General features: G+C 42.6%; 1 protein-coding gene across 2 annotated transcripts in view; it reads right to left on the bottom strand.

Moving 5' to 3' along the window:
- Positions 1–1,819: 1,819 nt before the first annotated feature.
- Positions 1,820–21,768, bottom strand: part of DPYSL2 (dihydropyrimidinase like 2) — a 95,349-nt gene continuing 75,400 nt past the window's right edge. For both annotated transcript variants that reach the window (XM_087706207.1, XM_087706209.1), the window contains exons 8-14: positions 19,224–19,344; positions 13,279–13,435; positions 12,311–12,452; positions 11,218–11,388; positions 8,654–8,833; positions 6,842–7,007; positions 1,820–3,627 (exon numbers count right to left, since the gene is read on the bottom strand). In XM_087706207.1, the coding sequence (XP_087562333.1) occupies positions 3,536–3,627; positions 6,842–7,007; positions 8,654–8,833; positions 11,218–11,388; positions 12,311–12,452; positions 13,279–13,435; positions 19,224–19,344 (1,029 nt within the window). In that variant the 3' untranslated portion in view covers positions 1,820–3,535. The remainder of the gene's footprint in view (positions 3,628–6,841; positions 7,008–8,653; positions 8,834–11,217; positions 11,389–12,310; positions 12,453–13,278; positions 13,436–19,223; positions 19,345–21,768) is intronic.

Raw genomic sequence — 21,768 nt, 5'->3', positions numbered from 1 at the left:
ACCAAAGACAGGAAGTGCCCTAGGGCAGTGTTTTTCAACCTTGTCAACTTGAAGATGTCTGGACTTCAACTCCCAGAATTCCCCAGCCAGCATTCGCTGGCTGGGGAATTCTGGGAGTTGAAGTCCAGACATCTTCAAGTTGACAAGGTTGAAAAACACTGCCCTAGGGATTATCTTCATATGGCTGAATGTATGGAAGGAGGAATACAAACATGTTGGATTATGCACATCACCCATTGCTCCAGTTACCAGAACATTGGGGAGCTACATAAACATGTACGCTTCACATGTGTTCCAGTAAATACGGTAGTACAGAGGAAAGCCCAGTCCGTATTGACAAGCTGGAAAAAATATATAGACAGTCAAGGATCCAGAAGAGACCAGTAAAGTTGGCCACATCTGTGGATGTCAACTCAAGGTTAACTGAGAAGAAATGCCATGCTCTGCTTGGTCTATGCATGGAAGTGGTGACAGGAACAATGGCATGTTGGACGGGGCTCCTTCTGACCTTAACTTAGCGGAAAGAGAGAAAGGAGCGTTCATGACTTATTTAATGAGGGAGTATATCTGGGAATCTTAATATTTCATTGTGTAAAATACGTGCTGGGTAAAATCCTTAGGACTTTTTGGCCTTGAACGCAATTGTGTCTTTCATCCTCAAAGGGCTTCTGGTCTATCTTAGGGAAAGTAGAAACTTAAGAATCTTGTTTAACACAGTCTGATTGGATTTAAGAATGGGGCTATTGAAACCCTTCCAAGACCTGCATCCAAGATTAAGTAAAGGCACAAATTAATCCCATACGTGTACACCAAGACTGCTACTTAAAAGAGGAAGAAGTAAACAATAAAGGAAGGATGTGACCAAATAATGACTCAACCAACCCAACAAGGATGGGAAAGAAAAGGGAGATTCTAAAGTCTTTGCATGTTAACCTCCTAGAAGGTTTAATGGAAAGCAGTCATTCGTTCATTCATTGGGTTTGTATGCCGCCCTCTCAAGAGACTCAGGGCGTCATATTTCTATATATTCAGATCAGGTAAGTACTGTGAATTGTGTTAGTTCCTGTACGGGCTACATACAGGTGAAACTCACAAGTTATACAATACGCACATTTGGATTCTATCGTGGTTTCGGAACTAGGCAAAAGGAGCATCCACTTCATTGGACCAATAATAAATATTAAGAGGCCTCTGTGCACCTAGATGAGCACTTCTAATCCACCCACATTCAGACCTTTGCACAAATTATTAAAAGGAGGATGATTCGGGAGACCTTGGCAGTGTCATTGGCTTGTTAGGAATACACTGCCATCGGTTAGCACGAGGGATTTGAAGAGCAGTGACTGGACACTGCAGTTTGGAGTCGGTGCCAAGTGCCAGGGTGCCCAAAGTAGAAGCATTTTATTTTCAACCCCAAACAATGCAGGGTTTTAGAACCACTCCAAGTCAGGAAAACCTAAAAGCTCAATGCTTTAGTGATTCTGGGTTTTGGCCAAAGCAAAAACTGATTGTAGCTGATGAATGGCACCTATTCTCTCTCCTCAGCAGTTCCAAGTAGGATATTCCACTGGTTCAACCCAAAACCTTCCCAGAAACGTCAGTCTCTCACCTCAGCTGCCACCCATGTCTAGCAAGGAGCATTGCATCAGCTTCCTCATTATGTCCGCTGTCATCCTTCCTTTACTGCCTTGAGCTGGCCAAGTCCTTCGCTTTTTTTTCCCCTGCAGGCCACCCACACTGCTTGTGTCCAGGCCAAACTACAATTTGCTCTGTACGCAAATCAGAACTGCCCTGTTTCATTCCAAGCGTGGACCAAAGGGTGCATGGTTTGATTCAGGCACCGGGCTCCCTCAAACCTTCAAGTACAGAACCGCTGTTCCATAAAACAGGTTGCACAACCCTAACTCCAAAGCGAATCCTGATACATCTTGATCAAAGAACGGCAAGGATTCCTATTTCCCGGGTTCCATCCATTCTCTTTTTCTTGCACCAAGGCATCCTGGGAATCAGTCCTACATGTCTCTCCCATAGCTCAGTTTTCACTCGGTCAAGACCCAACTCTCTTAAGACTACACTAGCAATGACATTTAGGCTTACGTCCTTCGCCAAAGCACTTCACAACACTCTCTGGGCACTTTAGCAATAGTAATATTACTATGAGTAGAAAGATGAAGATTGAGCTCATGAAGGGCAATACTGTAGTAGACTTAAGATTCCCAGCTATGAAACAACTCATGTGTTGTTAGAATAGAAGAAGCAAGCCACAGTGACAATTACATTCCGCTCCTGGCCTACTTATTTTGGGATAGTGGCCAAGAATGGATTGATGCCTTCTTTTTTTCAATACAATACACATTTTTAAGTGCAAGAAGTAATTTAGAAGATGCTCCCTGGCCAGTTCCCTTCTCTGAGCTCTCAATCCCTCAGAGTCTGTGGCTTGGATTTTCTAAGAACCTACTTCCAACAGAGACTGAAGAGTTTAAACAAGGGAGGGTCCCCTCTATAGAGAATCAGGTAATTTTAGGGAAAGTGCAGTGGAGGATGTCTTTTAGAAGGTATACAGTTGATTCCAAAACTCAAAAGAACCCCTTAAAAATTTGGATGGCAAAAATCAAGGTTGGGTTGATGCAAGAAATGACCAGAATATGGTGGAGGTAGGGAGGCCCTAAAATTCAAAAGAAAATAGGAAAATGGAAAGATTCTCTCCATCCTAAAATAAGGCATCACAAACAATGCAACAGGCAGGAACAAGTCTTAATCATATGTGTATACATACACACACATAGAGAGAGAGAGAGAGAAGAAAAAGAAGAATCCTTCAATTGCTTCAAGAGCGGGATAAAGATATTAAATATCAAAATAAGATGGGGCACATTCTCCACTTCACAATGACACCTTGACTTAGCAGCATAAAATCCTCCTCCCTCTAATTAGTGGAAAGGAGGCCATTTCATGGGTTTGGATCTCAGATGGTTACCCCCACGTTCTAAGTCACATGCTTGGCGAATCCAGTTTTGCAAATGTCCAGTTTAAACCCTTTATTTCTCTTTCGCGGCAGTGAAAACACATCCTTAATAGATTGGGGGGGGGGGTAAGAGGCAGCTCACGGGAAATTCACTTTATCCTTCCTTTTATAAGAAAATTTTAAAAAAATAAGAGAGGCAAAGCAAAGAAATGATGATGTTCATGGTCACGTCAACTACAAGTTCTACACGTCAATGTTTTTATCTCTTTTAAAAGCAGAAAAGGGGTGGGTGGGAGGGGAGTATCTGTTCCCAAGTGTGGAAGAAAGGAGAAGTGAGCAGGTTTTGTGAAGAGACGGGGTGGGAAATAGTTAACAATAAAAGGAAAAGGAGGGAGGGGAGGGAGAGATAAAGAGAGAGAGCGAGAGAGAGAGAGAGACTATGGCCTCATCCACTGCTTCTCCGCAGTAACCATCACAGGCTCTAAAAGAATTTTAAAAAAGGTCTTTCCAAGTGCCCCCACCCTCTCCCACCATCTCTTAAGTGGACTTTGGCTCCCCCAGTGTCGTCTTTTAACCCAAGCTGGTGATGTTGGCGCGGCCACCAGGGGGTGCAACTATGCGCTGAGTAGTACGCCGTGGGATATTATCGTCGATTTGTGCACCTACAAGTTGGAAAGGGAGAGAGAGAAACATAGTGAGAAACTGAAGATGTAGAAGACATATATGTATAACAGGAGCAACTCAATTGTGATTTCAAAGTACGTCTAAAGCGTTGACCGGCTGACTGCAATCAGGTGAATCGGACTGATCAATACGGGTATAGTCCTTGACTTACAACAGTTCACTTAGTGACCGTTTGAACGGCACTGAACAAGGTGACCGAGGACTCTTTCTCACACTACTTACCACCATTGCAGCATCCCCATGATCATCTGATTTATCATTCGCATGCTTGACAACTGATTCACCGTTATGACGGTTATAGAGTCCCGGGGTGTGTGTGTGTCACGTGATCCCCTTTTAGTGACCTTCTGACAAGCAAAATCAATGGGGGAAGCCAGATTCACTTAACCACCATGTTACTAATTTAAGAAGGGTGGTGATTCACTTGACAACTGTGGCAAGAAAAGTCGCAAAATGGGAGAAACTCTTCTAACAAATGTTTCACCTGGCAACATGAATTTTGGGCTCAATTGGGGTCATAACTCAAGGACTACTTATATATAGCAGGACTCTCCAACCATGGCAACTTTTAGCCTGGCCGACTTCAACTCCCAGAATTCCAGCCTTTGGTTAAAAAGGCTAAAAGTTGCCCTGGTTGGAGACCCCTGACCTATAGGGTAATTTCATCTGGACTTGCTCTGTACTCCAGCGGTCGCCAACTTTTCTTGTTCTGCAGCGGTGGCAGTAGTGGCAGAGAGGGAGGGTACGGTTTCGCAAACAGAACCTAATGCCATACATGAAGCCTTGCATCCTCACCCGCCACTTGCGCAGCTTGGTTCTGAATGGGCCACAGACCAGGGATTGGGGACGCCTGCTGTCCTGGATGAGTGAAGTGGGAAGATCCCATACAAGCTTGGTCTGCATGGCATGGGCCAGGGGAATCCTAACTCATTTCTTCTTATCCTGCACTTTTTAAAATCAGACCAGTGGTGGGTTGAAGGTGGTACGCCCCAGTACGGGTGTTAACGGAGCCAGCCTGGAGCACCAGATACCATTCCGGTATAATGCTCCGGAGGGCCCACCCGCCTGTCCGAGCTCCTTACCGGTCTTCGCGCTTCCGCGCACGGTGCATACAACACCTGCATGATGCTCCGCTGAGCAGCTGGAGCGTCATGGAGGCTCATGGAGGCGCTAAGGCGCATGCGTGCATCCATGTGGATGCCGCTGGATCCAGAACCCACTACGGAATCAGACCCAAAAATAACATACATCCCCATTAATAGTTTACGTTTCCAAGGCATTTAGATTTGCACTGCCTTCTACTATCTTAGACAAGGGTGATATAACCTCATTAAAAGTCTTGAAAAATTATTCCACTGGCGATAGAATCTGTACTGCGATGGCTGCTCGGTTCATTTATCTTCCTTTGTGAACTAAACCATACAGGTAAGTCCTTGACAAGGTGGATAAAAATTGATGATTTTAAAATATATGTATTTAAAAATTTGGATTTTGTAAACATTTGAATCCGATTTTTTAAAACTATATTTATTTTAATAAAATGCTTTTGGAGTCAAAATCTACCCAAAGTTAGTTTTCTGTTTAAGATACATTAATAACTTAGTTTATTCAGCATGAAATGGAGCTCAGTTATGTAGCATGAGGCTGTATATTCCCACAATATTGGGATTGTTGGTGAGTCGACAGCGGGTCAGAGGAGGAGCCGCTGAGGGACAGAGATAAACAGTTGTTCTTTTAAAATTATTATTTAAATCAAGTATATTTAAATCAAGCCATTTTACTAGTGATTTAAATCATAATTTAAATTGTGATTTAACGGACTTTTGGAGTATAAGATGCACCAAGGTTTTGAAGAGGCAAATTTAAAAAAAAAAGTTTTTGCACTCTGCAAACTTCCCCAAAACAGCACTTTTCGTGAAAACGGTCCCGTTTTTTTTTTTTTTCAAAAAGAAGGGCATGCATAGCCTTTAGGAGGCTGGGAAGGGGACAAAATTGAACAAAAAACAGCCCATTTTCACTCATTTCTGCCCTCCCCAACCCCCAGGAGCACTCTATAAGCCTCCTAAAGGCTTGCACGGCCATTTTGAAGGGGGCAGGGTTTCGGTAGGCAAAAAATGCTGTATCCAGTATATAAGACGCATCCAGATTTTCAGCCTCTTTTTTGAGGGAAAAAGGTGCATCTTTATACTCCGAAAAATACGGTAAATCAAATCCACCCTGTTCCTTGACTTACAACCACTCCCTGAAAAAAAGTGATTGTTAAAGCAGTCCTCACGGTCACGTGATCGAAATTCAGATGCTTGGCAAATGGCTCCTATTTATGACGTTTGCAATGTGCCGGGGTCATGGGATCCCTTTTTGCGAAACTTCTGGCAAGCAAAAGTCCATGGGGTTGCCAGGTTCACTCAACAACCATTTTACTAACCTAACAACTCCAGTGATTCACTTAACAACAGCTGCATGGAAGATTGCAAAATGGGGCCAAGCTCAATTAAATGCTTGACTTAGCAACAGAAATTTTGGGTTCAATTGTGGTCATAGGTCTGTAAGACCGCAAAACTCATTTAACAATTGTCTTGTTTAGCAATGGAACATTTGGGCTCAACTGTTAAGTTGTTATAGGTCGAGGACCACCTGTATAGCTTAATGTTGTTCCATTATTCTGAACAATGCTCATTTCAGTCCGTAATTCGGGAAACTGCAGTTTGGAGATGCTGAAGTATCTCACTGAGATCTCCATTCAAGCAACCCAAAACATGTCCCAGAGCAGGGTTGGCAACCTTAAACACTCAAAGAGCCACAAATGTCCTAACCGGAAGCCCCCCGTTCAATTCTGGAGCCGACCTGAAGTCCAGTTCCCCCACCAGAGTCTCCTCCTAGTGAGACTTTTTCCTCTACCTATCCTAACCAAAAGACCTAATAATTGTGGAGCCGACCAGCGACAGGAAGCCACAGCAGAGGGATGAAAGAACCACATGAGACTCCAGAGTTGCTGACCCATCCAGGGGATGATAAACTAGCTACATTGAGTCCTACTATCTGTATTTACTCCTACAACACTGAACCAGAGATAGTAAGCAGAGGCCTCTAAGCTAGTAAGCAGAGTTCCCTTACATCCTCCCCCTTCTCCCTGAATCTTCTTCCCTCCCACAATGCCAGTCAAATAAAGCAAAGACTCGTAAAAATATGTACCCGACAAGCTAAATCCAGACTGGTGCAAATTCCTCACAGGTGGAGCCTGCTGTTTCGCTGGGGAAGTCTTGGCTGAGGAAGCTGGCGTGACCGTTTTTGGTGTCACCGAAACTTCGCAAACAGGGCCGTCGTACAAACCGCGTGGGACACCCCTCAATTCAGCCAGCTTGAGGGAAAAAGTGATGTTGAGGCAGAGAGGAAGAAAGAAAAGTTGTGAGAAATATTTGGCAATATAGGAATACATAATCCAGTTGCTTTCACTTGGATCCTTTACATCTTCCTAGCTTCTCAGTTGAAGTCCACAGGTCTTTTTTTTTAGCAGATTTTTTATTATTTTTTCCCTTCTACAACACCTTACAGTCATTACATCAACATTGTTGTGTCATCATACCTGTACATGTATATAATATTTAGCTTCTATATTTGCATACCTTTATACACAGTTCTATATATATTTATATAGAGTTTTTTGGCTTCATTAATTTTATTCTTGTTTTGCAGCCATTTGTACCAATTGTTCCAAATCTCATAATATTCCGACTCTTCTTTATCTTTTAATTTCAGTGTTAATTTGTCCATCTCTGCACAATCCAAAGTTTTTTTTATCACTAATTCGTCCGAGGAGGTATTATTTTGTTTCCAGCATTGGGCAAATGCTATTCTAGCTGTGGTTAGCAGATGTGTTAATATGCACTTAATTTTCTTTGTATATTTCCCTTTGATTATTCCCAGTAGAAAGATTTCGGGTTTGTATTTTATCTGTTCTCCTGTAATTTCTTGCACCCATTTCCAAATTTTTGTCCAACGTTTTTGTGTTTCTGGGCAGGTCCACCATATGTGATAAGTCCCTTGTACTTTTTTACAATTCCAGCAGGTTGGGTTCATGTTTGGGTACATTTTAGCTAATCTTGTTGGTGATAAATGCCAACGATAAAACATTTTGTATATATTTTCTTTAAGTGCTGCTGATCATGTTAGTTTATAATTTGTGTTCCAAATTCTTTCCCAATCCACTAGATCTATGTTGTAACCAAAGTTTTTGGCCCACGCTATCATGCAACCTTTAATTCCACCCATCCCCTGGTTTTTTAAGTATTTCTACTTATGATCTCCTTAATATAGCTAACATAACACCTTCAGCAGATGATGGCAGGCTACCTCAAAGTCTTCTGCTGTCGTAAAACCATGTGCTTGTGAGACCACCAACAGCTGGTGGAAGAACATCAAAAGCTTATCAGGCCTTCATGCAAAATGTTGATCTGTGGGGACATTTGCCCCAAGGAGACAGACTTAAGATGCTCCAATGAAATTTAAGAAAACTTCAGGTATTCTCATAGGGTGTGCACCAGGGCAATTGTGGGACTTTGTACGAAGCACATTTGCTAACAATTTCAAATTAGAAGCATCGAAAGAATACACGGAAAATTAAGTGCAGACCTGGATTGCAAGAAAGAAAATCCTTTTTTTTTAAATCAAGAACTTATATCAAGAACTGCATCACTCTAGCCTACCTCATTAAATAGGCCTACAGTGGTTCAGAGAAGCAGGCTGCATATTTTGAGATATTAATCCATATTTTCTCAAGAAACTCAGCCAGCCTGAAGATTGAAAGTTTGAGATGAGCATGAACTCATAATTCTTGGCTGTATTTCCATACATTTCCAACCACGTGATCAAAAAGATCCGGTAGTTTCCAACAAAGCAAACTGCTAATCTTCAAGATGTGCCTAGCTTTTAACAGGCCCATTTTGTATTTATTTTATAATTTGCAAGACCAGATCCATAAAGATGGTGATGATTCAAGTTACTTACCCTGCTTCTTGCTTTGATACGTTTGTAAACGAAGTCAGGGAAAGGTTTCCTAGGAATGTATCGGCCAGACCCTTCAGTTACATGGAGATTACCATCCTCCAGCACAATTTTTCCTTGGCTGATGACCACTAACGGAGACCCACGACACTCCATGCCTTCGAAGATGTTATATTCCACATTCTGGAAGACATAAGAAGTTGGTGAGTATTTGGCCTCAAGGAAAATTGAGGTGCTACTATCCAAAATAATCCGTCCTTGAAATTACATCTCTGGAATTACATGAACACTTCAGTGGTGAGATTCAAGTAATTTAACAACCGGTTCTCTGCCCTAATTATTTCTTCCAACAACCAGTTTGCCAAACTGCTCAGAAAGTTAACAACCAGTTCTCCCGAAGTGGTGCGAACTGGCTGAATCCCACCACTGGAACACTTCCTTGATATGTGGTGTCCTAGGTGGTCTCTAAGAGACGTGGTAGCTCAGTGGCTAACACGCTGAGCTTGTTGACCAGAAGGTCAGCAGTTCGAATCCCTAGTGCTGTGTAATGAGGTGAACTCCCATTACTTATCCCAGCTTCTGCCAAGCTAGCAATTCGAAAGCACATAAAAAATGCAAGTAAAAAAAATAAGAACCACGTCTTCGTGGTTATGTGGCCGCTGTTACCTTCCCACCAAAGGTGGTTCCTATTTTTCTACTTGCATTTTTTGCATGCTTTTAAACTGCTAGGTTGGCAGAAGCTGGGACAAGTAACGGGAGCTCACTCTGTTATGTGGCCCTAGGGATTCGAACAGCCAATCTTTCTGATAGGCAAGCTCAGCATCTTAGCCACTGAGCCCTTAGGTTACATTTGTCAACCCCCAAGTCTCAGGCCAGCAAACAGGTTCCAGAAAAATAATTGACCAGATTTCTTTCTAAGGAAGTTTGAACAAGGCTGATTTTTGTATCTCTATAACAACTTGAATTTGTTTTGGGAAAGCAAACTTCAAAGAAAAAATGGCTATGGCAAGTAAAAACTTTTCCCCCAGATTAAGATTGCCAGTTTATTACTTTGGGTGAATTTTTTTTAAAAAGTATCCTTCTAAGCTAACTAAGGTATTTCTGGAAGCCAGTTTGAAACCCAGCATCTGCTCTTTAGCCTTACCACCGAAAACACCTTTAGATTTCAATATACTTTGCATTCTTAATGCGTTCAATATACGTGTATTCAAATACATTTCAACTTTGCATTCTTTCAGGTTTTGCAACCAAACATTAATCACCCAAAGCTATTCAACTGCATGATGGAATCTCCTTGTGAAGGGAGAGATTTTAGAGAGATGATCAACACTGCCTTCGCCCCAAATCCTTGCCTAGCGGAAATAACTGTGTCTTTGTAATAGGGGGTGTGGGGGAAGAAGATTCATAAGTAGAAACATACAGAAAATGTGATTTCTAAAAATTCCCTGGGCTTTTCGCCAGCAGCTCGAGGAGATATAAATAAGACAACAAAGCACTTGTTCGTTTGCCTTTCTCTTTTTTCCCCTCAAGGCCAAAGAAGCAAAAAATGCTCCTATCAAATTGTCTAAAAGGTCAATTACAACATTTCTTTTGGGACTGTGTCTCCGCTTCTATTGCTGCTCTTCGGAGAATGCCCTGCTCCAGTTCTACCAGGGGTTGAAATAAACAGTAGAATCACTAAACCAAATCTCAAAAATTATTTTTAAATCTGAATTAGTATTCTACTAAATTGATAAATACAATGCAATTATGTTTACAAAGAGACCTTTGGATTTATTAAAGATGAATGCACAAATCTAAAAGGGAGGGTGTTAGGAATATAAACCTAACGGTTGGGTTGGCAATATATAAATCATGTAACAATGTTGTACCTGTTTCTTTAAATCATACTGTAAAATGTGATTGGTTGCTGTTTTCCTCAATCGGCCATAAGAGGGAGCCAGAGTGACTGTTAGCTCACTGTTCGTTAGATACTGGGCTGATCTGATCTGAGTGCCATGAGCTATTGTAAGTTTTGCAACTGTTAGCAAACTTTGAGTACTGAACTGATTATATGATACTGGACTATGTTATTTGGATTATCCCTTAACTGAAAGACATTGATGACTGACTGTCTTATCCGTGTATGATTTGGACTGTTTGATGGACTCTGATATCTCTATTTCCACGAAAATAAAAGCCTATTTAAACTGCAGTGTCTCTGTATGCTGGTTTGTGTGTTGTCCAACACAACTCTAACAATGCTTTGTTGTTTGAGCGCCCCTACCCAGAATATTAACATTTTCAGAAATATAAATGCAACAATTATGCCACCATCTCCAGGCGACAGACGCATATGATTCATGACATGCCATCATGCAGAAGTCTACCCCAAGTTGAACTTGCGTGCCCTACAGCAGGGAATTCTGGGAATTGAAGTCCACAAGTCTTAAAGTTGCCAAGGTTGGAGACCCCTGCCCTACAGCATCAAGGCTATAATGATGTGATTAATGGCGTGTCAGCCTCTAGGTCTTCCCACTGCAGTTCAGCATTTCCACCAGTATACTGTTTTTAATCTGCAAACTTACTATGCTGTGCGTCTTGGCTGAGATCGTCTTGACGTTGTCAGGATCCCAGATCACCAGGTCAGCATCAGATCCCACTGCAATGCGCCCCTTCCGTGGATACAGGTTCAAGATCTTGGCTGCTGTGGTACTAGTGACAGCAACAAACTGGTTCTCGTCCATCTTGCCAGTAACCTGAATCAAAGGAAAGAACGGTCACAGTGGAAAAACAACATCAGCAGTAGAGGGGTGGGGCGAGGGGGACCTAACAGGGTCATCAAAGAAACAGCTTGCGATCATCCATGCCCATACTGTTCTGAGAGAGAGAAGGAGGGTTTTTAAGTTGCCTGCAAAAGGAATTATTTTGTTGAGCTACGGCTGACTCTTTGGTGCAGTGGTTAGAGTGCAGTATTGCAGGCTACTTCAGCTGACTGCTAGTTTGGCAGTTCGGCTGTTGAAATCTCACCGGCTCAGGATTGACTCAGCCTTCCATCCTTCCGAGGTGGATAAAATGAGGACCCAGATTGTTGTTGGGGGCAATATGCTGACTCTGTAAACCGCTTAGAGAGGGCTGAAAGCCCTATGAAGCGGTATATAAGTCTAACTGCTATTGCTATTGCTATTTGCATTTGAACGCTATTGCCCAGCTACAAATTTGTTCTAAGCAAACCAAGTCCCCTAAGCGGAGAAAGACTGGACTTAATTCTGCTTTCCAGAAAGCTAGGAAGAATCCCTTCTGAAACGCTTCTCACGCCCCTTTTCTTTCCAGGGGCCAAGATCCCTTTTGCATGACGACTGTCTAGGCTGCAGCTCTTCCTCCTGTCTCCCATTCCCACATATCACTACAGCTACAGAGCTAGATGAATGTTAATCACAATGGGGTTTCAAATGATAGTATCCTATCGAAGGGAGAATCTCTAAATGTTTTCATCCTGATCTGAACGTCCAAGTTTATTACCTAGATGCCAATGGGTTCATGCCCTCTGTATCAATGTTCATCAACTAAGTTGGCACGGGAAAACCTCTGCCAACCTGTGACTGCAAGGGACTTGGTTACAGATGGTTGACATGTTTAGCATTGGTAGGCTTGATCCCAATCCAATCCAAAACAACCCACCACGGCTTTATCCCAGATGATGGACATCCGTTCCTCAGTTCCATTGGTTCCTTGCGGGATCAAAGTGAAATTGTCCTTCCCAACAGCTTTCTGGGCAGTATTGAAAGTACAGTGGCCACTGCCAGTAACCTGGAGATCTCCACTGGAAGCAGAAGACAAGAGTTGCTCTATTCATCAACGACAGAATGACAGAATGACAGCAAAAGCAAACAAACTGCACAATTGCTCACTGCATGTAACCAACTTTGCCCAGGACTACAAATTATTCATCTCTATAAATCACCTCTTTTATTACCAGCCGTGGTATTAAATCTTAGCTTGGGAGGAAGGACTGGAATTTTGAGCCATACATTTTGAAAAGCTTCCCAGGTTCAATCAGTGGTGCCAAGAGGATATATGTGCATAGTTTAAGACTTTCCTTGATAGAAAGTGGGGCACATTCGCAGCCTACGTCTCAAATATCCCAAACAAATGCAGAGGGGATGAATAAATTGGAGAGGAAGAGAATGCGTGAAGACAGCCTTTTAACACAACAGCCATGGTCAACTTGGTGCCAAACCCAAGCCATCTGCATGGGACACAGAATTTTTTTCTTCTGCTGTGCCACACATTTTCTGTCAAGAGTTTGTTGCAGCAATCACACCCAGAAAGCACACACAGGTAACTGATTCAGCAGGATTCATTAACTTCTCTTTATATACAATATCACATGAAGTAAATATACAATACCAAAAGCAGGTTTTCCAATGTTTCCAATTCAGAGCAGCAGACCACTCGTGAGCTCAGCACAGACTCAGAGCTAAAGAGCTAAGCCACACCCGGGCTCCAAACTGTTTCAGCTCCCATTGGCTGACCTTGTTACTAATCCCTATTCCAGTTCATGAATTCTCTCATACACTGACATTTTCCGTCTTTTGAGATCAGAGTCAACTCATATAAGGATCGTCACCATCTCCAACTCAACTCACCAGGACAGCAGAGAATTGAGGAAGTCCGGAGTAGTCGGGTCAGGACTCAGTGGTGGAGCAGTGACAAAAGCAGCTGCTTTGGCCCAGTTTTTACTCCAGTAATGAGATCCGTCGGTACCTAAGCTTGCTGCAATGGGCTCGCCATACACCACAGTGCCTGTTAATCAAGACAGGATCAACAGGACAATTATTGCCAGACTTGAAAGCAACCCACCTTCCCTCTTGGCTTAGTTTGAAAGAAGAACTGGAGAGCAAAGTCAGGTTGTAGGGTGGGGCCATTATTTAAATGGACGTGAGATTTGCTATCCACCAGGAATCAATATGATGGCAGCAATGCATAAATAATATTTGGTTAATCAACACGCAGGCAAACAAATAAGCGTTGGAAAGTGCCTTATTCAACGCTGATGCAGATTCAAGAATGATATTTTCTCATGCAGCCCTTGGTGGGACTTTGGCCAAGGCACTGCTAGTTAAGAACCCTGGGGGGGGGGGGGAAGGAGGGGAAATGGGAACTTTGGGGTATTGTTCTAGTGTCAATGAAGATATGAACAAAAGATGTGTGGGAAAATGTGTAATTCATTCTCAGTAGGAAGGCTGCCGGACTCCTATTGAAAAAAAGAGGCAGTGAAGCCACTATGTCAGGGGTGTCAAACTCAAAGCCCAGGGGCCGGATCCAGCCTGCGGGGTACTTAGATCTGGCCCACGGGAAGCAGCAAAGGACCGGCTCACGGTGCTTCTGCCAGTGAAAACAGAGCTCGGGAGCCTGTTTTCACTGGCAGAGTGCTTGGGCCACCACAGGTGCACCCAACAGAAGTGACCTCAAGCTGGCCATGCCCCAACATATTCCCAACACAATCTGAGTATCAACTGTGGCCAGAGGTGGGGTCCTACCAGTTCGCACCTATTCGGTAGAACCGGTTTGTCAAATCTACCGAACCGGTTAGAAGAGGTTCCACCAGTGGACCCGGAAAGCAGGCCACACCTACAGAAGAGGTTCCAAAATTTTTTGAAACCCACCACTGGTCCTTGGATATGATTATTCTACACTATCATGCTCAGATTTATAAAACTCAGTGCCTCTGTGAAAGGTAAGGATGACTACTGCGTTTGTGGTGCAATCAGAACATTGCGTGTGTTGAAGTTGTTTTAACGCAAACCAAAGATGCCTTTTAAAAAACACGTTTACATCATATTCTTATGCATGCCAGTGCTGTGTGTGAGGTAATTTAAGGTGGTTCTGACAAGTGTCGTCGGCATCTTCATATCCGGTCACATGGGCGGCAAGCCACTCCCATCCGGTCACATGGGCAGAGGCCACACCCACAGAGTAGGCCACACCCACAGAGTAGGTTCGAACAATTTTTGAAACCCACCACTGACTGTGGCCCAGTTTGGATTCAATGGGAAATCTTTTTTTCAAGGCATCACACGTAACTCTATTATTATCGTTTGATTTTTAACCCTCCTCCCTTTATTTAACTTAACCCACTTGCCAGCTTCTTTTTTAATTCATGCAACAGAGCAGCTGATGATAAATAAAAGAAAGGAAGGCCGCAGCATGCCATAATTCAGTGACTGCACTCTGCAGAAACACACATTAAGCTGAGGACCACAGATAAGGGTTTATAAGCGCTGTAAAACCTCCAGAGACAAAAACGCTTATCTAATTATTTAGACTGCATCATGTCCTCTTCAACTACTTTCTTGCATAGAGAGGAGTGGGAGGGGGGGAGAATGGGGGGAAGAAAGAAAAGAACCTTCATCTTAAAAACAGCTACACCTAACGAAGCTTTATTATAAAAATAATAAAGCTTAAACAATACAAGACAGAGAGAATACAAGTGTTCTCGGTGCTATTTAACTGGCAATTCCAAGAAGGGTGGGATTGTGGGGAAATATTTTTGCCTGGGACTAATAAAAGAACCTGGCGATGAGCAGCAGAAGTAAATATATGTTCTGAGACTGTCTCACACCTTAGGCTTATTTTTAAACACTTACCATATTTTTCAGAGTATAAGAGGCACCTTTTTTTCCTCAAAAAAGAGGCTGAAAATCTGGGTGTGTCTTATACATCGAATACAGCATTTTTTGCCTCCCGAAGCCCCACCTCTTTCACCAAAATGGCCATGCATAGCCTTATGAAGGCTTTCAGACAGCTCCTGGGGGTTGGGGAGGGCACAAATGAGCAAAAAACGGGCCTTTTTTGCCCCTCCCCCAGTGCCCAGCAGCCAGTGGTGGGTTTCAAAAATTGTTTGAACCTACTCTGTAGGTGTGGCTTCCTCTGTGGGAGTGGCTTGTTGCCCATGTGACCGGATGGGAGTGGCTTGCCGCCCATGTGACCGGATATGAAGATGCCGACGACACTTGTCAGAACCATCTTAAATTACCTCACACACAGCACTGGCATGCATAAGAATATGATGTAAACTTGTTTTTTAAACGGCATCTTTGTTTTGCGTTAAAACAACTTCAACACACGCAATGTTCTTATTGCACCACAAACGCAGTAGTCATCCTTACCTTTCACAGAGGCACTGAGTTTTATAAATATGAGCATGATAGTGTAGAATAACCATATCCAAGGACCAGTGGTGGGTTAAAAAAATTTTTGGAACCTCTTCTGTAGGTGTGGCCTGCTTTCCGGGTCCACTGGTGGAACCTCTTCTAACCGGTTCGGTAGATTTGACGAACCGGTTCTACCAAATAGGTGCGAACTGGTAGGAACCCACCTCTGCCAGCAGCACTCTATAAGCCTCCATAAGGCTGTGCATGGAATTTTTTTGACAAAAAATGGGACATTTCCCCCCCCCCCCACTTTCCCAGGCGCACTCTGCAAGCACCCCCAAGGCTATTCATGCCTTTTTTTGAAAAACTACGGGCCCGTTTTTGTGAAAAATTGGATTTTTGGGGAGGTTTGCAGAGTGCAAAAACTTTTTTTTCCCCAAAGCTCTTTAACTGATTGATGAGAATTACATTGATCTAGTGCAGAAACACCTACCTACTGTATTTTTCACTATCTCTTATTTCTCTCTAAATATCCCTTTATCTACCTACCTATCTAACTACACACTCTCTCTATTTCTCTCTCTCTCTCTATCCCTTTATCTACCTACCTACCTAACTACTCTCTCTCTCTCCCTACCTACCTACTGTATTTCTCTCTTTCCCTCCCTCTCTATCCCTCTATCTACCTACCTACTTTTTAAAAAAATTTGCCTCTCCAAAACCTTGGTGTGTCTTATACTCTGGTGCATCTTATACTCTGAAAATACTGCTTATATTGTATTTATTTGTTTATTTTTTGGAGAGATAGGTTAAGGACGGTAATGGGACCCATCCCAGGGCACTCCTGCTCTGGTTCATGCCTGTATTAGGAACAATAACAATGCCAACAGATGACAACAGCTGAAGGCTGTCTTCAGAAGGAAGATGGGGTTGCCTCTATCAGAATGAGGAATGCTGCAGGAGTTAGGACCCTCCCAAGGGATATATTCCCAAACGTCAGGAATATGGGTCATTTTTCATTCCAAAAGCAGATTTGAGGAGAGCAAAAAGCAACCACCAGACCTCCAAAGTTGGAAACGTTTTAAGACTCGTGGACTTCAACTCCCAGAATTCCCTAGCCAGAATTCTGGGAGCTGAATGCCACAAGTTTAGAAGTTCTCAAATTTGGCAACCTCAGTGATCTAATGCTTTTGCTCAGATTATGGAGCTCTGTCCAGTTCAGTTGTCCAGCTGGGGTTGTCACAAAGAAGAGGGAATCAAACTATTCTCCAAGGCACCTGAGGGTAGAACAAGAAGCAATGGGTGGAAACTAATCAAGAAGAGAAGCAACCTAGAACCGAGGAGAAATTTCCTGACAGAACAATTAATCAAAAATTAATTAAACAATTAAACAGAACAATTAAAAGAGAAATTGCCTCCAGAAGTTGTGAATGCCCCACACTGGAAGTCTTTAAGAAGATGTTGGATAGCCATTTGTCTGAAGTGGTGTAGGGTTTCCTGCCTAAGCAGGGGGTTGGACTAGAAGACCTCCAAGGTCCCTTCTAACTCTGGTATTGTATTGTATTGTATTGTATTGTATTGTATTGTATTAACACATATAGAGAGTACCTGCTAACCATTCAATGTTTGGGACTCCAAACAGCCCCGATATCTTTGGGTTTCCAGCCTTCTACCAATCTGGAAGCACCCTTTTTAATCTAGTTCCGGATTTGCAGGGAGGAGTAGGTACACGGAAATCGAAATCCTGTTTGTCTGGCTTGCTGCACTGACATATGGAAAAGCAGGTTTATGCTTTGTGTAAATAAAAGACGGAAGAAGCTGTTGGAGGGAATCCTGCTTAGCAGGGCGGGGTGGAGACCGTGAAGGGAATAATAAAAGAATGGCAGTGTTAGCAAGCAGGGACTAAAAAGATGAGGTCACTTTCCTATTTGCAAAACTAGCATTAGCAAAACTACCGAGCCAGCTGGTGGAGTACCAGAGAGGAAATGGATTTTAAACATCCAGTAGCCTAACAAGCTACTTGGAATGTGCAACCAGCTCCCTGCAAAAAATTCAACCGCTCTGGAAGTTTTAAAAAAATCCAGCTAGGCATCCGATCATCTGGGAGATTTATGACGCTTGCAATGAAACAAGAGTGGAAAAACTAGTCTTTTTTTTTCCTCATCAGGCTTAACAGAATAATAGAACAGAATAAGAGTTGGAAGGGATCCTTGGAGGTCTTCTAGCTCAACCCCCAGGCAAGTGACTGTCCAGTCTCTTCTTCCAGTGGGAAGAAGCCCACAACTTCCAGTGTTGGAGCATTCACAGCTTCTGGAGGCAAGTTGTTCCACTGATTAATTGTTCTCACTGTCAGGAAACTTCTTCTTAGTTCTAGGTTGTTTCTCTCCTTGATTAGTTTCCATCCATTGCTTCCTGACCTACTTTCAGGTGCTTTGGAGAGTAGGTTTCCCCCCTCCTTTTTGTGGCAACCCCTAAGATATTGGAACACTGCTATCACATCATCCTTAGTCCCTTTTTCCATTAAACTAGACATACCCAATTCCAGCATTATATATTTTAGCCTGCAGTCCCCTAATCATCTTTGTTGCTCTTCTCTGCACTCTTTCTAGAGTCTCCACATCTTTTTTACATTGTGGCAACCAAAACTAAATGCAGTATTCCAAGTGTGGCCTTACCAAGGCGTTATAAAGTGGTACAGGTAATCCTCAACTTACAATAATTCGTTTAGTGAAGGTTCAAAGTTACAAAGGCACTAGTGGTACGTTGCAGGTGGTACACCCCGATTCGGACGTACCAGATCCTGCCCAGAGAACCGGGTACCATTCCGGTAAGGTGCTCCGGAGGGCCCACCCAAGCTCCTTATTTGTGCTTTAAGCCTTTGGCGCTTCCGTGCATGGCTCATATGGTGCCTGTGCAATGCTCTGCCGAGCTGCTGGTGCATTGCGGAGACTTGAGGAAGTGTCACAGGCAAGTACAATGTGTCCGCGCGCACCGCGTACGTCCATGTGAGTGACGCCGGGGCCATTCCAACCCTACCGGTTGGAATGCAATCCGGAACCCACAGTAGCTTATGACCAGTTTTCACACTTACGACTATTGTAGCATCCTCATGGTCATGGGATCAAAATTCAGATGCTTGACAATTGACTCATATTGCAATATTGAGTCCCAGGGTCACATGATTCCCTCCTGCAACCTTCTGACAAACACAACCTCTAGGGAAGCCACTTAGCAACAATTTGACTAATTAAAGAACTACAGTGATTCACTTAAAACCTGTGAAATCTGCAAGAAAGGTTGTAAAATGGGGCAAACTCACTTAACAAATTTTTCACTTAGCAACAGAAATTTTGGTCTCCATTGTGGTCGTACGTCGAGGACTACCTGTACTAACACTGCACCTGATCTTGATTCTATATTCTATTAATAAATCTCACCCTTCTTCCTGGCCAAGGCAATCACTTCTGCGGCACTTTTGCTCATCACTTTGGTGATGTATAAGGGGCAGTTGGTTTGGTTGGCAATGGTTATAGCCCGGTTCACAGCTTCGGCCTCCACCTATCAGGCAAGAAGAGAGAAGGACAAAGAAGCAGAGATCAATCAATTATTCAATCAAACCATCAATCAATCTTTACTACAGTCACAGACCAGCAAATAAAAGCATTAAAATCATCATCATCATCATCATCATCATCATCATCATCATCATCATCATCATCATCATTCACCGGAAATTGTGCCAAAAGTTTGGATTTGAGTACAACAAAAACCACTGGGAACATCAGGTTCAGAAGGTTTTAGAGAATGAGAAAGTCAAGATCTTGTGGGACTTCAGAATCCAGACTGACAGGCACTTGGCCCACAACACACCTGACATAACAATAGTTGAAAAGAAAAAAGTATGGTTCATTGACATTGCAATACTTGGAGATGCACGAATTGAAGATAAACCACAAGAAAAAAATCACAAAGTACCGGGACTTGCAAATTGAAGTTGAGCGACTGTGGAAAAAGAAATCGTGTGTTGTCCCGATTGTGTTGTCCCGATTGTAATTGGAGCCCTTGGAGCAATACCTAAAGGGCTACCTCACTATTTGGAAATTTTAAATTTATCAGACTTGAACATTCTTATTCTACAAAAAACCACCCTACTTGGAACAGCTTATATCCTCCGATGTTACCTTAATAGTTCCTAGGTCCTTGCTTAGGACTCAAGCTGTTGAGCTACCAACCAGTCCCAAAGGCTCACCAAAATCTCACCAAAGATTAACCACATAATAATAATTAACAGTGATACCCATTGTCATTGGGGCACTTGGCACCATGTCCAAAAATTTTACAAGATACATCCACAACTTGCAGCTTCCTGCAATAACACCAGCAGAACTGCAAAAAAACTGTGCTATTCAGAACATCTTATATTTTAAGAAAGTATTTGGTTGATATCTAGGACACTGGCAGCAAACCGTATCAGCCATTAGCGCCAGTCACTGGTATTTGTAATGCATTTTTGAATGTTCAGTTGGCGGAGTTTCATGTTTAATGAATAAAGTATATAATAATAATAGTAAATCATATTTTTACATAATGACCAGTGGATTAATTTAGCAACTCGGTCGTGTCTAGCTTTGTAATCAGTTTGTGCGATTTTGCTGCATTCATATATTAAATGTGAAACAGTTTCAACTTTGTTATTGCAAAGTCGGCAGTTTAGGTTGTCAATGGATTTTTGTAACTTCACTTTCATGGCATTCGTTTGTTGTGCTTGTTCTTAAGCAGCCAGTATTAAACCTTCCCGTTTCTTTCTTGATAGTTCCCATCTTAAGTCATCTCCATGTCAAGTTGTCATCACATTTTCCTTCAATGTTTTTCAAGTGCTGTCAATGCAAAGCTTTCGTTTTCCATCTATTTAATCTGTCATCCAGCTGTTTTTCCTTATATTCTGCCTTTGTTGCTGTTGTTTTTATGCTGTTCTCCGTTTTCACAGCCTGCAGCAATTTTTCTGTATTTTGGTTCACATAATCATTCAAACTTGGTTTTTCTTCTTCTACAGTTTGATGGACTTGCAATAGCCCCTGGCCCCCTATTTTTCTTGACAGGCACAACCTGTCGATGTCACTTCATGGATGTAAAGTGTGGTACATATTCAAAAGTTTGCATGTTTTCCAGTCCAAGTTTTCCAGTTCAGCCAAAGTCCAGTTGATGATTCCAGCTGAGTATCCACCATTAGCACCAGTCAATGGTATTTGTAATGCATTTTTGAATGTTCAGTTCGCTGAGTTTCATGTTTAATGAATGTTAGGGATATAATTCTAACGGTTGTGTTGGCAATATAGAAATCATGTAACAATGTTGTACCTTTTGCTTTAAATCATACTGTAAAATGTGATTGGTTGCTGTTTTCCTCAATTAGCCATAAGAGGGAGCCAGAATGACTGTTAGCTCTCTTTGTTAGATGCTGGGCTGATCTGGAAGTGCCGTGAGCTATTGTAAGTTCTGCAACTAGCCAGCCCTGATTACTGGACTGATTATATGTTACTGGACTATGTTATGTGGTGTATCCCTTAACTGAAAGACATTGATGACTGACTGTCTTATCCGTGTATGACTTGGACTGTTTGATGGACTCTGATACCTCTATTTCCATGAAAGTAAAAGCCTATTTAAACTGCAGTGTCTCTGTATGCTGGTTTGTGTGTTCTCCAACACAACTCTCACAACGCTTCGCTGAACGTACTCGCTCTCCCAACGGGGACTTACTTAACACTGGTTATGCGCCCAGAGTATACCAGATGTAGCTAAAGGAGAGTTGGTGTTGATACGCAATACCGCGTACAGATAGCTGTTTATTTAGTGATTGTTACTGTCCTGGAAAAGATGGCGAGTGACCCATCAACAAGCCTGCCTATGATAACCCAGTTAGATGGAACAATTTGTGTTTCCTGGTCTATGAAATGCAGTCTACTCCTGCGTAGGGAAGGT

Source organism: Thamnophis sirtalis, unplaced genomic scaffold, assembly GCF_051295495.1.
Source record: "Thamnophis sirtalis isolate CommonGarterSnake01/CBP01778 unplaced genomic scaffold, rThaSir2_p1.2 scaffold_2, whole genome shotgun sequence".
Taxonomy (NCBI): Eukaryota; Metazoa; Chordata; class Lepidosauria; order Squamata; family Natricidae; genus Thamnophis; species Thamnophis sirtalis.
This window is presented reverse-complemented; position numbering and strand designations above follow the sequence as displayed.